The sequence below is a fragment of the Mizuhopecten yessoensis genome, unplaced genomic scaffold (assembly GCF_002113885.1).
Source record: "Mizuhopecten yessoensis strain PY_sf001 unplaced genomic scaffold, ASM211388v2 scaffold565, whole genome shotgun sequence".
In the NCBI taxonomy this organism is placed as follows: domain Eukaryota; kingdom Metazoa; phylum Mollusca; class Bivalvia; order Pectinida; family Pectinidae; genus Mizuhopecten; species Mizuhopecten yessoensis.
The window spans coordinates 21,754-39,615 of NW_018403610.1; the positions used below are offsets into that span (position 1 = coordinate 21,754).

The following is a 17,862-nucleotide window of genomic DNA, read 5'->3' on the forward strand; positions in this document are numbered from 1 at the left end:
TACTGGTGACAGAGTCGTGATCACTGTCTGTGAGGGGTATGATACTGGTGACAGAGTCGTGATCACTGTCTGTGAGGGGTATGATACTGGTGACAGAGTCGTGATCACTGTCTGTGAGGGGTATGATACTGGTGACAGAGTCGTGATCACTGTCTGTGACGGGTATGATACTGGTGACAGAGTCGTGATCACTGTCTGTGAGGGGTATGATACTGGTGACAGAGTCGTGATCACTGTCTGTGAGGGGTATGATACTGGTGACAGAGTCGTGATCACTGTCTGTGACGGGTATGATACTGGTGACAGAGTCGTGATCACTGTCTGTGAGGGGTATGATACTGGTGACAGAGTCGTGATCACTGTCTGTGAGGGGTATGATACTGGTGACAGAGTCGTGATCACTGTCTGTGACGGGTATGATACTGGTGACAGAGTCGTGATCACTGTCTGTGAGGGGTATGATACTGGTGACAGAGTCGTGATCACTGTCTGTGAGGGGTATGATACTGGTGACAGAGTCGTGATCACTGTCTGTGAGGGGTATGATACTGGTGACAGAGTCGTGATCACTGTCTGTGAGGGGTATGATACTGGTGACAGAGTCGTGATCACTGTCTGTGAGGGGTATGATACTGGTGACAGAGTCGTGATCACTGTCTGTGAGGGGTATGATACTGGTGACAGAGTCTTGATCACTGTCTGTGAGGGGTATGATACTGGTGACAGAGTCGTGATCACTGTCTGTGACGGGTATGATACTGGTGACAGAGTCGTGATCACTGTCTGTGAGGGGTATGATACTGGTGACAGAGTCGTGATCACTGTCTGTGAGGGGTATGATACTGGTGACAGAGTCGTGATCACTGTCTGTGAGGGGTATGATACTGGTGACAGAGTCGTGATCACTGTCTGTGAGGGGTATGATACTGGTGACAGAGTCTTGATCACTGTCTGTGAGGGGTATGATACTGGTGACAGAGTCGTGATCACTGTCTGTGACGGGTATGATACTGGTGACAGAGTCGTGATCACTGTCTGTGAGGGGTATGATACTGGTGACAGAGTCGTGATCACTGTCTGTGAGGGGTATGATACTGGTGACAGAGTCGTGATCACTGTCTGTGAGGGGTATGATACTGGTGACAGAGTCGTGATCACTGTCTGTGAGGGGTATGATACTGGTGACAGAGTCTTGATCACTGTCTGTGAGGGGTATGATACTGGTGACAGAGTCGTGATCACTGTCTGTGACGGGTATGATACTGGTGACAGAGTCGTGATCACTGTCTGTGAGGGGTATGATACTGGTGACAGAGTCGTGATCACTGTCTGTGAGGGGTATGATACTGGTGACAGAGTCGTGATCACTGTCTGTGAGGGGTATGATACTGGTGACAGAGTCGTGATCACTGTCTGTGAGGGGTATGATACTGGTGACAGAGTCGTGATCACTGTCTGTGAGGGGTATGATACTGGTGACAGAGTCGTGATCACTGTCTGTGAGGGGTATGATACTGGTGACAGAGTCGTGATCACTGTCTGTGAGGGGTATGATACTGGTGACAGAGTCGTGATCACTGTCTGTGAGGGGTATGATACTGGTGACAGAGTCGTGATCACTGTCTGTGAGGGGTATGATACTGGTGACAGAGTCGTGATCACTGTCTGTGAGGGGTATGATACTGGTGACAGAGTCGTGATCACTGTCTGTGAGGGGTATGATACTGGTGACAGAGTCTTGATCACTGTCTGTGAGGGGTATGATACTGGTGACAGAGTCGTGATCACTGTCTGTGAGGGGTATGATACTGGTGACAGAGTCGTGATCACTGTCTGTGAGGGGTATGATACTGGTGACAGAGTCGTGATCACTGTCTGTGACGGGTATGATACTGGTGACAGAGTCGTGATCACTGTCTGTGAGGGGTATGATACTGGTGATAGAGTCGTGATCACTGTCCGTGAAGGGTATGATACTGGTGATAGAGTCGTGATCATTGTCCGTAAGGGGTATGATACTGGTGTTAAAGTCGTAATCACTGTCTGTGAGGAGTATGATACTGGTGACCGAGTCGTGATCACTGTCCGTGAGGGGTATGATAATGGTGACAGAATCTCGATCACTGTCTGTGAGGGGTATGATAATGGTGACAGAGTAATGATCAATGTCTGTGAGGGGTATGAAACTAGTGACAGAGTCATGATCACTGTCTGTGACGGGTATGATAGTGGTGACAGAGTCGTGATCACTGTGTGTGAGGGGTATGATACTAGTGACAGAGTCTCGATCACTGTCTGTGAGGGGTATGATACTGGTGATAGAGTCGTGATCACTGTCTGCGACGGGTATGATACTGGTGACAGAGTCGTGATCAATGTCTGTGAGGGGTATGAAACTAGTGACGGAGTCGTGATCACTGTCTGTGAGAGGTATGATACTGGTGACAGAGTTGTGATCACTGTCTGTGACGAGTATGATACTGGTGACAGAGTCTTGATTACTGTCTGTGAGGGGTATGATACTGGTGATAGAGTCGTGATCACTGTCTGTGACGGGTATGATACTGGTGATAGAGTCATAATCACTGTCTGTGAGGGGTATGATATTGGTGACAGAGTCGTGATCACTGTTTATGAGGGGTATGGTACTGGTGATAGAGTAATTGATCACTGTCTGTTACGGGTATGGTACTGGTGATAGAGTCTCGATCACTGTCTGTGAAGGGTATGATACTAGTGACAGAGTAATGATCACTGTCTGTGAGGGGTATGATACTGGTGATAGAGTCATAATCACTGTCTGTGAGGGGTATGATATTGGTGACAGAGTCGGGATCACTGTCTATGAGGGGTATGGTACTGGTGATAGAGTAATTGATCACTGTCTGTGACGGGTATGATACTTGTGACAGAGTCATTGTCACTGTCTGTGAGGGGTATGATACTGGTGACAGAGTCGTGATCACTGTCTGTGAAGGGTATGATACTAGTGACAGAGTAATGATCACTGTCTGTTAAGGGTATGATAGTGGTGACAGAGTCGTGATCACTGTCTGTGAGGGAGATGATACTGCTGTGACGGGTATGATACTTGTGACAGAGTCATTGTCACTGTCTGTGGATACTGGTGACAGAGTCGTGATCACTGTATGTGAGGGGTATTATACTAGTGATAGAGTCGTGATCACTGTCTGTGACGAGTATGATACTGGTGACAGAGTCATGATCACTGTCTGTTAAGGGTATGATAGTGGTGACAGAGTCGTGATCACTGTCTGTGACGGGTATGATACTGGCGATAGAGTCGTGATCACTGTCTGTGACGGGTATGATACTAGTGACAGAGTCATGATCACTGTCTGTTAAGGGTATGATACTGGTGACAGAGTCGTGCTCACTCTCTGTGACTGGTGATAGAGTCGTGATCACTGTCTGTGACGGGTATGATACTGGTGATAGAGTCGTGATCACTGTCTGTGACGGGTATGATACTGGTGATAGAGTCGTGATCACTGTCTGTGACGGGTATGATACTGGTGACAGAGTCGTGATCACTGTCTGTGACGGGTATGATACTGGTGATAGAGTCATAATCACTGTCTGTGAAGGGTATGATATTGGTGACAGAGTCGTGATCACTGTCTATGAGGGGTATGGTACTGGTGATAGAGTAATTGATCACTGTCTGTGACGGGTATGATACTGGTGACAGAGTCATGATCACTGTCTGTGAGGGGTATGATACTGGTGACAGAGTCGTGATCACTGTCTGTGAGGGGTATGATACTGGTAAGCGAGTCGTGATCACTGTCTGTGAGGGGTATTATACTGGTCATAGAGTCGTGATCACTGTCTGTGACGGGTATGATACTGGTGATAGAGTCATAATCACTGTCTGTGAGGAGTATGATACTAGTGATAGAGTCGTGATCACTGTCTATGAGGGGTATGGTACTGGTGATAGAGTAATTGATCACTCTCTGTGACGGGTATGGTACTGGTGATAGAGTCGTGATCACTGTCTGTGACGGGTATGATACTGGTGACAGAGTCATGATCAATGTCTGTGAGGGGTATGATACTGGTGACAGAGTCGTGATCACTGTCTGTGAAGGGTATGATACTGGTGACAGAGTCGTGATCACTGTCTGTGAGGGGTATGATACTGGTGACAGTGTCGTGATCACTGTCTGTGAGGAGTATGATACTGGTGACAGAGTCTCGATCACTGTCTGTGAGGGGTATGATACTGGTGATAGAGTCGTGATCACTGTCTGTGACGGGTATGATACTGGTGACAGAGTCTTGATTACTGTCTGTGAGGGGTATGATACTAGTGATAGAGTCGTGATCACTGTCTGTGACGGGTATGATACTGGTGACAGAGTCTTGATTACTGTCTGTGAGGGGTATGATACTAGTGATAGAGTCGTGATCACTGTCTGTGACGGGTATGATACTGGTGACAGAGTCTTGATTACTGTCTGTGAGGGGTATGATACTAGTGATAGAGTCGTGATCACTGTCTGTGACGGGTATGATACTGGTGACAGATTCTTGATTACTGTCTGTGAGGGGTATGATACTAGTGATAGAGTCGTGATCACTGTTTGTGACGGGTATGATACTGGTGTCAGAGTCGTGATCACTGTCTGTGAGGGGTATGATACTGGTGACAGAGTCGTGATCAAAGTCTATGACGGGTATGATACTGGTGATAGAGTCATGATCACTGTCAGTGAGGGGTATGATACTGGTGACAGAGTCATGATCACTGTCAGTGAGGGGTATGATACTGGTGACAGAGTCATGATCACTGTCAGTGACGGGTATGATACTGGTGACAGAGTCGTGATCACTGTCAGTGAGGGGTATGATACTGGTGACAGAGTCGTGATCACTGTCTGTGACAGGTATGATACTGGTGATAGAGTCTTGATCACTGTCTGTGAGGGGTATGATACTGGTGATAGAGTCATGATCACTGTCTGTGACGGGTATGATACTTGTGATAAAGTCATGATCACTGTCTGTGACGGTTATGATACTGGTGATAGAGTAATGATCACTGTCTGTGACGGGTATGATACTTGTGATAAAGTCATGATCACTGTCTGTGACGGGTATGGTCCTGGTGACAGATTCGTGATCACTGTCTGTGACGGGTATGATAGTGGTGACAGAGTCGTGATCACTGTCTGTGACGGGGATGATACTGGTGACCGAGGCATGATCACTGTCTGTGACGGGGATGGTCCTGGTGACAGATTCGTGATAACTGTCTGTGACGGGGATGATAGTGGTGACAGAGGCGTGATCACTGCCAGTGACGGGTATGATACTGGTGACAGAGTCGTGATCGCTATCTGTGAGCGGTATGATACTGGTGACAGAGTAGAATCACTGTCTGTGAGGGGTATTATACTGGTGACAGAGTCTTGATCACTGTCTGTGACGGTTATGATACTGGTGATAGAGTCGTGATCAATGTCTGTGACGGTTATGATACTGGTGACAGAGTCGTGATCACTGTCTGTGAAGGGTATGATACTGGTGATAGAGTCATGATCACTGTCTGTGACGGGTATGATACTGGTGATAGAGTCGTGATCAATGTCTGTGACGGTTATGATACTGGTGACAGAGTCGTGATCACTGTCTGTGAGGGATATGATACTGGTGACAGAGTCGTGATCGCTGTCTGTGAGGGGTATGATAGTGGTGAAAGAGTCGTGATCAATGTCTTAGATGGATAATACGTTGATGACACGGTGAATCATTGATAGCATATTATTTATGGGTTCAAAAATGACAAAAAGAGACCAATATCACCGAGATAAAAGACGTTAGAGACCATATTACCGGAAGTTAGAGAGAACCATATTACTGAGCGTATAAGAGAACCGTATTACTGGGCGTTAGAGAGAACAATATTACAGGTCGTTAGAGAGAACAATATTACTGGTCGTTAGAGAGAACCATATTACTGGTCGTTAGAGAGAACCATGGTCGTTAGAGAGAACCATATTACTTGGCGTTAGAGAGAACAATATTACAGGGTGTTAGAGAGAACCATATTACTGGTCGTTAGAGAGAACAATATTACAGGGCGTTAGAGAGAACCGTATAACTGGGCGTAAAAAGAACAATATTACTGGTCTTTAGAGAGAACCATATTACTGGGCGTTAGAGAGAACCATATTACCGGGCGTTAGAGAGAACAATATTACTGGGCGTAAAAGAGAACAATATTACTGGTCTTTAGAGAGAACCATATTACTGGTCGTTAGAGAGAACCATATTACTGGGCGTAAAAGAGAACAATATTACTGCTCGTTAGAGAGAACCATGGTCGTTAGAGAGAACCATATTACTGGGCGCAAAAGAGAACCATATTGCTGGAGGTAAAAAGAGAACCATATTACTGGGCGTTAGAGAGAACCATATTACTGGGCGTTAGATAGAACCATATTACTGGGCGTAAAAGAGAACCCTATCACCGGACGTAAGAGAGTACCATATCACCGGACGTAAGAGAGCACCATATCACCGGACGTAAGAGAGCACCATATCACCGGACGTAAGAGAGTATCATTTCACCGGACGAAAGAGAGTATCATTTCACTCGAAGTAACAAAGTACTATATCACCGGACGAGAGATGGCACCATATCACCGGACGTAAGAGAGCACCATATCACCGGACGTAAGAGAGCACCATATCACCGGACGTAAGAGAGCACCATGTCACCGGACGAAAGGGAGTATCATTTCACCGGACGAAAGAGAGTATCATTTTACTCGAAGTAATAAAGTACCATATCACCGGACGAGAGATGGCACCATATCACCGGAAGTATAATGTAAGAGAGCACCATATCACTAGATGAATGAAAACGCTATAAACAATAAAATATATAAATGATATATCTTGCGTGACTGTATTTTATCATATGTTTCCATTTTAAATTGTTTGATATTTGATTTTTAGCACTATGATTTACCAATTTGAATTTACAATGTAGTGTATTTCACGTAACAGAAATTCTTTTAATTATAGTGCTCATGGTTCAGAAATATACGCTACCATACTGGGCCGCATTTGTTGATTTTGGCGCTAAATGTTGTAATTCGGCCAACCTTGATATTTCTGTAATGTGTATATGAATATTGAATCAGAAGATTTCCAGCACAGACAAGGCAGAATCAAGGCTCCAGTTTCACGAGTAATTTCTTCGGGTGAAGGTCATATAAATTAACCAAGGGAAACAAAGTTATGATAAAGTATTGATTGTCACTTCTTCAGCACCATGAGGCTGGATACACTAGATACAGTGTCATATTTTACCTATCATAAAGCTTCTGTTGTCTCAACCTATGGCATTGTTGTAAGAGTCAACGTGAAAGGAGGAACATCTATTGCGATTTAATGTGCCTTTGTTTAATTTCACATTGAAGTCTATATAGAAACAGCAGTGTTGCATTTCAAATTGTTATATTTCAAAACAAATTAAAAGTATACAATCTGGGCTTTCAGGTTTCTAAAATAACAGCTCTATTTGTCCTTGTAGAACCATCGCACTGAAAAATAATGGAATTCCGGGAATCAATTGTTTACCGTCTACAAAACAGGAAAGAAAAGAACGACACATCTATCCTTACTATTTTCGGTTATGTTTAGCATACCTTTTATACTGTACTATGCTCCTGTTAAATCATACCATATGAACAGATTTTTTTGATAATAATTAGCCAGAAAAATCCCCAGAATATACACTTCAAAATACCAAAGAAACACTCTCATCTCTGTGACCTTAATTCAGCTACCGATGTAAATTAATGACCATAGTTAACCATGGTTAATGTTCCAAAGCACTATCATCCAATGTTTGTTCATGGCAAAAGCATGGTATCCCCATGACCATAGCATAGCAAGGCCATGACTTGTGGGGTGTTTTGACCATGGTTGTTGAAGCCATGGTTTGCCATTCACGAAAAAAGACAAGCTATGGTTGAACCTGGTTATGTAATGTAAAAGCATGGTTGTACAGCCATGGTAAGTCAGGGTTTAACATGGTCAAACATGGTTCGAAATCACTTGATTCGCTAGGACATTTAAGATTGTAGTACGTAAGAGGTCATATCCAGGTATAATGTGGAGGTACATTGTAAGAATATGGAAAAAATGTAGCAAGACACTCAGCCAAAATGTGATATTGCAATTTTTCCCACAACCACTGTAGGTTTCCTCACTCCCACTGTAGGATCCCTCACTCCTACAGCCACTGTAGGTTTCCTCACTCCCACAACCACTGTAGGTTTCCTCACTCTTCTCTTCCAAAACCACTGTAGGTTTCCTCCCTCCCTCAGCCACTGTAGGTTTCCTCACTCCTACAGCCATCGTAGGTTTCTTCACTTCCAAAACCACTGTAGGTTTCCTCCCTCCTACAGCCATTGTAGGTTTCCTCACTCCCTCAGCCACTGTAGATTTCCTCACTCCCACAACCACTGTAGGTTTCCTCACTCCTACAGCCATTGTAGGTTTCCTCACTCCAACAGCCACTGTAGGTTTCTTCACTTCCAAAACCACTGTAGGTTTCCTCACTCCTACAGCCATTGTAGGTTTCTTCACTTCCAAAACCACTGTAGGTTTCCTCACTCCCACAGCCACTGTAGGATCCCTCACTCCCACAACCACTGTAGGTTTCATCACTCCCACAACCACTGCAGGTTTCCTCACTCCCACAACCACTGTAGGTTTCCTCACTCCCACAACCACTGTAGTTTTCCTCACTCCCACAACCCCTATATGTTTCCTCACTCCCACAACCACTGTAGGTTTCCGCACTCCCTCAGCCACTGTAGGTTTCCTCACTCCCACAACCACTGTAGGATCCTTCACTCCCAAAACCACTGTAGGTTTCCTCACTCCCACAGCCGCTGTAGGATCCCTCACTCCCACAACCACAGTAGGTTTCCTCACTCCCACAACCACTATATGTTTCCTCACCCCCACAACCACTGTAGGTTTCCTCACTCACACAACCCCTGCAGGTTTCCTCACTCCCACAACACTGCAGGTTTCCTCACTCCCACAACCACTATAGGTTTCCTCACTCCCACAACCACTATATGTTTCCTCACCCCCACAACCACTGTAGGTTTCCTCACTCACACAACCCCTGCAGGTTTCCTCACTCCCACAACCACTGCAGGTTTCCTCAATCCCACAACCACTGTAGGTTTCCTCACTCACACAACCCCTGCAGGTTTCCTCACTCCCACAACCACTGCAGGTTTCCTCACTGCCACAACCACTGTAGGATCCCTCACCCCCACAGCAACTGTAGGTTTCCTCACTCCCACAGCCCCTGTAGGATCCCTCACTCCCACAGCAACTGTAGGTTTCCTCACTCCCACAGCCCCACAACCACTGTAGGATCCTTCACTCCCAGAACCACTGTAGGTTTCCTCACTCCCTCAGCCACTATAGGCTTCCTCCCTCCCACAAACACTGTAGGTTTCCTCCCTCCCACAGCCCCACAACCACTGTAGGATCCTTCACTCCCAAAACCACTGTAGGATTCCTCACTCCCACAGCCACTGTAGTTTTCCTCACTCCCACAACCCCTATATGTTTCCTCACTCCCACAACCCCTGTAGGATCCCTCACTCCCCCAACCCCTGCAGGTTTCCTCACTCCCACAACACTGCAGGTTTCCTCACTCCCACAGCCACTGCAGGTTTCCTCACTCCCACAACCACTATAGGTTACCTCACTCCCACAACGACTGTAGGTTTCCTCACTCCCACAACCACTATAGGTTACCTCACTCCCACAACGACTGTAGGTTTCCTCACTCCCACAAACACTGTAGGATCCCTCACTCCCACAGCCACTGTAGGATCCTTCACTCCCAAAGCCACTGTAGGTTTCCTCACTCCCTCAGCCACTGTAGGTTTCCTCTCTCCCACAACCACTGTAGGTTTCCTTACTCCCACAACCACATGTGATATTGCAATTGTTCCCACAACCACTGTAGGTTTCCTCTCTCCCTCAGCCGCTGGAGGATCCCTCACTCCCACAGCAACTGTAGGTTTCCTCACTCCCCCAGCCACTATAGGTTTCCTCCCTCCCACAAACACTGTAGGTTTCCTCCCTCCCACAGCCCCACAACCACTGTAGGATCCTTCACTCCCAGAACCACTGTAGGTTTCCTCACTCCCACAGCCACTGTAGGATCCTTCACTCCCAAAACAACTGTAGGTTTCCTCACTCCCACAGCTGCTGTAGGATCCCTCACTCCCACAACCACTTTAGGTTTCCTCACTCCCACGGCCTCTGTAGGATAACTTACTCCCACAGCAACTGTAGGTTTCCTCACTCCCACAGCTGCTGTAGGATCCCTCACTCCCACAACCACGGCAGGTTTCCTCACTCCCACAACCACTATATGTTTCCTCACCCCCACAACCACTGTAGGTTTCCTCACTCCCTCAGCCACTATAGGTTTCCTCCCTCCCACAAACACTGTAGGTTTCCCCACTCCCACAACCACTGTAAGTTTCCTCACTCCCACAACCACTGTAGGTTTCCTCACTCCCATAACCACTGTAGGTTTCCTCACTCCTTCAACTACTGTAGGTTTCCTCACTCCTACAGCCATTGTAGGTTTCCTCACTCCCTCAGCCACTGTAGGTTTCCTCACTCCCACAACCACTGTAGGTTTCCTCACTCCCACAAACACTGTAGGATCCCTCACTCCCACAGTCACTGTAGGTTTCCTCACTCCCACAAACACTGTAGGATTCCTCACTCCCACAGTCACTGTAGGTTTCCTCACTCCCACAACCACTGTAGGTTTCCTCCCTCCCACAGCCACTGAAGGTTTCCTCACTCCCTCAGCCACTGTAGGTTTCCTCACTCCCCCAACCACTGTAGGTTTCCTCACTCCCTCAGCCACTATAGGTTTCCTCCCTCCCACAAACACTGTAGGGTTCCCCACTCCCACAACCACTGTAAGTTTCCTCACTCCCACAACCACTGTAGGTTTCCTCTCACTCCCACAACCACTGTAAGTTTCCTCACTCCCACAACCACTGCAGGTTTCCTCAATCCCACAGCCACTGCAGGTTTCCTCAATCCCACAGCCACTGTAGGTTTCCTCACTCCCACAAACACTGTAGGATCCCTCACTCCCACAGTCACTGTAGGTTTCCTCACTCCCACAAAAACTGTAGGTTTCCTCATTCCCACAACCACTGTGGGTTTCCTCACTCCCACAACCACTGTAGGTTTCCTCACTCCCACAACCACTGCAGGTTTCCTCACTCCTACAGCCACTGCAGGCTTCCTCACTCCCACAGCCACTGTAGGATTCCTCACTCCCACAACCACTGTAGGTTTCCACACTCCCTCAGCCTATGTAGGTTTCCTCACTCCCACAACCACTGTAGGATCCCTCACTCCCACAGCCACTGTAGGTTTCCTCACTCCCACAATCACTGCAGGTTTCCTCACTCCCACAACCACTGTAGGTTTCCTCACTCCCACAAACACTGCAAGTTTCCTCACTCCCTCAGCCACTATAGGTTTCCTCCCTCCCACAAACACTGTAGGTTTCCTCACTCCCATAACCACTGTAGGTTTCCTCACTCCCACAACCACTGTAGGTTCCCTCACTCCCACAGCCACTGTAGGTTTCCTCACTCCCACAAACACTGTAGTCCTCAATCCCACAGCCACTGCAGGTTTCCTCAATCCCACAGCCACTGTAGGTTTCCTCACTCCCACAAACACTGTAGTCCTCAATCCCACAGCCACTGCAGGTTTCCTCAATCCCACAGCCACTGTAGGTTTCCTCACTCCCACAATCACTGCAGGTTTCCTCACTCCCACAACCACTGTAGGATCCCTCACTCCCACAACCACTGTAGGTTTCCTCCCTCCCACAACCACTGCAGGTTTCCTCACTCCCACAACCACTGCAGGTTTCCTCACTCCCACAACCCCTGTAGGTTTCCTCACTCCCACAACCACTGTAGGATCCCTCACTCCCACAACCACTGTAGGTTTCCTCCCTCCCACAACCACTGCAGGTTTCCTCACTCCCACAACCACTGCAGGTTTCCTCACTCCCACAACCACTGCAGGTTTTCTCACTCCCACAACCGCTGGAGGTTTCCTCACTCCCACAACCGCTGTAGGTTTCCTCACTCCCACAACCGCTGTAGGTTTCCTCACTCCCACAACTACTGTAGGGTTGCTCACTCCCACAACCACTGTAGGTTTCCTCACTCCCACAAACACTGTAGTCCTCAATCCCACAGCCACTGCAGGTTTCCTCAATCCCACAGCCACTGTAGGTTTCCTCACTCCCACAAACACTGCAAGTTTCCTCACTCCCACAGCCACTATAGGTTTCCTCCCTCCCACAAACACTGTAGGTTTCCTCACTCCCATAACCACTGTAGGTTTCCACACTCCCTCAGCCACTGTAGGTTTCCTCACTCCCACAACCACTGCAGGTTTCCTCACTCCCACAACCACAGTAGGTTTCCTCACTCCCATAACCACTGTAGGTTTCCTCACTCCCACAACTACTGTAGGTTTGCTCACTCCCACAACCACTGTAGGTTTCCTCACTCCCACAACTACTGTAGGTTTGCTCACTCCCACAACCACTGTAGGTTTCCTCACTCCTGACTCTTTGGATAAACTTGCTTAGAGTTGGTAAACATTTTTGGCTACCCACTAGTGGACGTGATTTCATTGGTCTATCTTTGATTTATGAAGTCACGTAATAATGCTTTTCGACGTCATTTTCCATCGTGACGTCTTGCTCTATGGCAATTGGTTCCCCCCCATCGAAAACACACAAGGGAAAAGTATGTGTTTTTCAGATACGAACGTTATGGGAGAAACAGGTCCCCAAACTCGTGATAATTAGTTATCACGTTTATCTAACTCTCATTAGTTAATCTTCAAATTGTGTAAAGACACGAGGTTTACCGAGCGTTTTTTACAATTTGAAGATTAACTTACTCGAGTTAGATAAACATGATAACCTACCATCACGCGTTGGGGAACCTCAATTGTTTTCATTTTTTTCGCAGTCATAAAATAATGGGGGAACAACATTGTGGCAGGTCTAGCAGCTTGAATTGAACGTTGTGTGAATCTATTCTGAATACTTTTGGAAATATGCTTCAGAATGACATTTTATATTTGTGTATGTTTGTTCCTGAGTACCTAAACATATCTGAAAACAAAAACGCACTGATATCTAACGGCACAACTAGACCACTAGATTTGTATGTATTGGAGGGTGGTTGAGATAAACTCCACAAACAATAGCTTGCATGTTTTGCCTTTTGTTTCTTGCAAACAGGTAAGAATCGAAAACGAAAACATCTTACATGTAATAGTAGAAGGTACTACGGGACAACGATATTGATGTAGGTGGGTAGTGTGGTGAAGGTCTCTATGAAATATGCTCCTAAAAAAATGAATTTTGCATTTTCGGCCATTTTTCCTATGGTACGTGTAACAGGAAAAATATTGAAAATGAAAACACACTAAAACTAAAATCCACTACGAAATTGATGCGAAAAGTAAGTTCTCAGAATGTATTTTTGAACAGTTTTAGGTATATGCTCTGGAAACAATAAATTTTGCATTTCTGGCTATTGAACTCGTTTGTATAGAAAAGGAACACTCAGTATACTATATCTATTTATTGGCTAAATTAACGTTGGTGTCAAATGATCGTCGGTATTTGGGATTTCTCTATGTTTTGATATCTAAAATGGCAATATTAACCACGTCTACGCGCATAAAAGTGTGAGGTTTCGCTAAGGTAATAGGATTGTGTCACCATTTCCCAGTAGAATTTATTCAAATTTTGTAGTTATATTGCTTTGAAGTAAAGAAAGTTTTCTACCACAAAAAAAAATATAGGTTGTCAGAATTTTGAGGACTTTAAATGGAAATTTATGTAAAAAGGAGTAAATTTTGAAAAAAAAATTGAAAGACATTTTTTTTCAAAATAATGTCAATAACAATGATACTGACATAGATTAGTATTGCAATAATGTATATGAATTTAATAAATGCTGAAATTGTGTAAAACTCATTATCTATAAACTATTAAAAATTGACATTTTATGATAAAACCATATACACATAGTAATGGCATGTATGAGTTATCGTTCTTGAAAAACTTCACAGTAGTGAAATAGGTAGCCGGTTTCCTGAAGTACAGAAAAATGAACACATGTGACTCATTGATAAAAAAACCCCTGAATTAATGCATGGATTGCTTTGAAATACTTTAATATTGAGAGAACACACTGTTTTATCAAAAATAAACATACAATATTCATCAGTTTAATATTAAACATTAGAATATGCGGAAATTGTGATACTGTCTCCCTACATTGGAATTTCAACTAGGGAAGTACTTCCTATTTCCGTTTATTAATACACTCCTATGACCTTAAAGTCAATAAGGAGCTCTCCGTCAGGATGCCACAATTACCTGATAATTTGACTGCGTGACACATACATCTTTTATGATTGGACAGTGATTATCATGTTGTACTCGCACACACACTTACACGGCACATTGGAACCTGCCTACTCTGTGTCTGGGTGACATGTAACGACTGGTTACGAACCTATTATTACGCACACATATAAACAGATAAAGGGTCGGTCAACATCTCCAATATATATCTGCTCAGTCTCAGCTAGACCTCTACCTCAGTACTGGCCAGATGTCTCCAGTATTCTTCTGATAATTATATACTGGTCAGTTTCTAGTTAACTTCTTATGCAGTATTTACTGGTAAGTTTTCAAAACCTATGAACGGGTGTAGTGATCGGTCTCCAGTAGTCGCCTGGTCGGACATTCACCAGTCTCTATTATAAAATTGGTTCGGCTACTGACCAGTTTTCAGGAGACCTTTAGATCGGGTACTGGTCAGTTTTCAGTAGACCTGTAAATCGGGTACTGGTCCAGTTTTCGGTAGACCTGTAAATCGGGATCTTGTCCAGTTTTCAGTAGACCTGTAGATCGGGTACTGGTCAGTTTTCAGTAAACCTGTAGATCGGGTACTGGTCCAGTTTTCGGTAGACCCGTTAATTCGGGATCTTGTCCAGTTTTCAGTAGACCTGTAGATCGGGTACTGGTCAGTTTTCAGTAGACCTGTAGATCGGGTACTGATCAGTTTTCAGTAGACAAGTAGATCGGGTACTGGTCAGTTTTCAGTAGACAAGTAGATCGGGTACTGGACAGACGTGCCCTCTATATGTAGCTGTGGTGCTCTGAAAAGTTGCTCTTCGTGTTGTTTTATTTCGTATTATCTATGAATGAGAAAATGTTTGTCGACGTATAGTATTCATCACCATAGGAACCCAAACTGTGTCCTGTGATGGTGCACCTTTTCCTGTGGAACACATTGTTTCTTCGGGGTTTTGTTGTTTTCCTCTTGCTTCTTTAAACATTAACCAATCTTATTATCTTTTGTCATTTCCAGTTACATTTGAATTATCTAAGCGTTGTTTTTCCTATCGTTGACACTGTAGCGGGTTTAATTTGTTAATCGTTTTCACAAGAGATGTTGTTTATCATCAGTAACAGCGACACCTATCATCATTCTGTGGATCGAGACAGCGACAGTGGGAATAAGTGTGGATACTTTTTTTTTATCAATATGACGTTTATATTACCTTGATGATGTGTTATTTCTCATCACTGTACGATCTTTCATTGCAGAAGGATATTCAGGCATTTTACCTTTGGTTTCTACAAATGTTCAAAGGAATTTACTCCAAAGCATATTGAAAATAGAATGAAATGCAATTCACCAACTACAGTGTATGATCATGTTAGTTTGATTTGTTGAGAATATAGTTAGGACTTTCTCCTGTTGAAAACGTTTTAATTTTAACAGAAAAACGAGAAAAAACATATGAGGTGAACACCGGATATAAAGAGCTAATAAGTATTATTATACCTCTACTTATTTTACACTTTACAAAAGTAACCACATAAACAAGCTATTTCCCCTCTAACTGCATGCCAGGGAAATATTTCGTCTGGAGGGATGCGATATTTTTGAAACTATTTCCCTCGGAAAAGGCGGGAAATTGAGTAAAGTCGTAGGCGGGGCCTGACCGTATATTGACCAATCAGCGCAATCGAATGACGTCGGCAATTTCCGGCCAGCGGAGCCGGTACTTTCTGGACCGACCTTCACCTCGCATTGTTGTTGACAGACAACAACAGAAATGGCGACCCCCAGGTTTTCTGTGTTGGACGGGAGCGAGTTGTCGCACATATTGGAGGCAAAAGACAGTTGGCTAATTTTCAAGCAAAAACTATGATTTATTGTTTATTGAACATGTGATATCCTTTATTTCATGTTATTGCGAAAACTGTTTTTTTTCTGATGTTGATTATCAGGACATTCTCGACTTCGCCTCGGGAAATAGTCATGGACGAGGGGGATCATAAACTTGCTATATCCCGAAATACCCATACTTCAACTGTTTTATTATACCGATACAAACACTCCCTTACAATATTCTAAATTTAATTAGACAACAAATTGTCCATGTCCTCGATATCCAAACACTTTTCAGTGAGGTAGCTAGAGAGCAAAGTAACGGATGCCTGTACTGGTTTTTTTTTTGTGTTCCAACAGTCTTTTGCCTCCAATTTGTCCGACAACTCGCTCTTGTCCAACACAGAAAACCTGGGGGTCGCCATTTCTGTTGTTGTCTGTCAACAACAATGCGAGGTGAAGGTCGGTCCAGAAAGTACCGGCTCCGCTGGCCGGAAATAGCCGACGTAATTCGATTGCGCTGATTGGTCAATATTCCGTCAGCCCCCCCCCCCCCCCCCCCCCCCCCACGACGTCACTCAATTTCCCGCATTTTCCGAGGGAAATAGTTTCAAAACTATCGCACCCCTCCAGACGAACTATTTCCCTGGCATGTGGTTAGAGGGGAAATAGCTTGTTTATGTGGTTACTTTTGTATAGTGTAAAATAAGTAGAGGTATAATAATATAAAATAAGTAGAGGTATAATAATATAGGGTAATGCCCTATTCGGTCACAATATTGGGTCTATAAATAGGTCGACATGCAAGCCTCACCTTCACGAATGTAGAACACAGCGTCAGCGCCTGTATGTTACACAGGCAAGAGATTTATTGCAAAAGTCATATCCTACAAAAGTATTTCCCAAACGTACAAGAATGATATTTTGGTGTGAATGTGATTTCATCCCTCGTTAAACCCCAGCTGGGTTATATGCTTTGGTTAGAGAGAATTCGAAGCTGGCTGCTGGAGCATTCTCAACGGTTCCAAATGTAATCTGCTTTTCTTTGTGTTTAATTTCAACATATACTTTATTTGGAAACCTGTAAATCGCCTGCACTGTATAGTCCTTGTAACGAGTTTAGATCAATCGCTTATATTACCATGTGTGTACGAGGCTGATGCATTGATTGTCTCGTGTACAGTCTTTCAAATAAATCTTCTCCCCCGTAATAACATCGGCTCAACATCAGGCGCGTCGTTACTGTACATATATATGCAAACCAGTTAAAAAATTGTTCTTTGTTATTTTTTTATGGTTGACATTTCAACCACAAATATTATTTAGATTGTTCTGTCTCGTTCTGACTTGGCTTTGATGAGAAATACATGCATGTCTTTTCATGAACGTCGTTCTGCTAACTTAAGAATATGATTTGGTGTGTATATGATCAATAACTCTCAAAAGATAATTGAGTAAGTAACTTTTGACAAATTGCTAGCTGTGGCAGACTAATAATAATTTAGTAGGTACT

At 44.6% G+C, this 17,862-nt stretch overlaps 1 protein-coding gene across 1 annotated transcript; it reads right to left on the minus strand.

Moving 5' to 3' along the window:
• Window positions 1-1,956: 1,956 nt before the first annotated feature.
• On the minus strand, window positions 1,957-8,616 carry LOC110450883 (clumping factor A-like; the record flags this gene model as incomplete). The annotated part of the gene is made up of 4 exons (XM_021498660.1): window positions 8,328-8,616; window positions 4,923-5,366; window positions 4,293-4,568; window positions 1,957-2,295 (listed from the first exon to the last, which is right to left on the minus strand). Coding segments are annotated over exons 1-4 (1,348 nt in total), but the record flags the coding sequence as incomplete, so codon positions are not given.
• Between the last annotated feature and the right edge of the window lie 9,246 nt (window positions 8,617-17,862).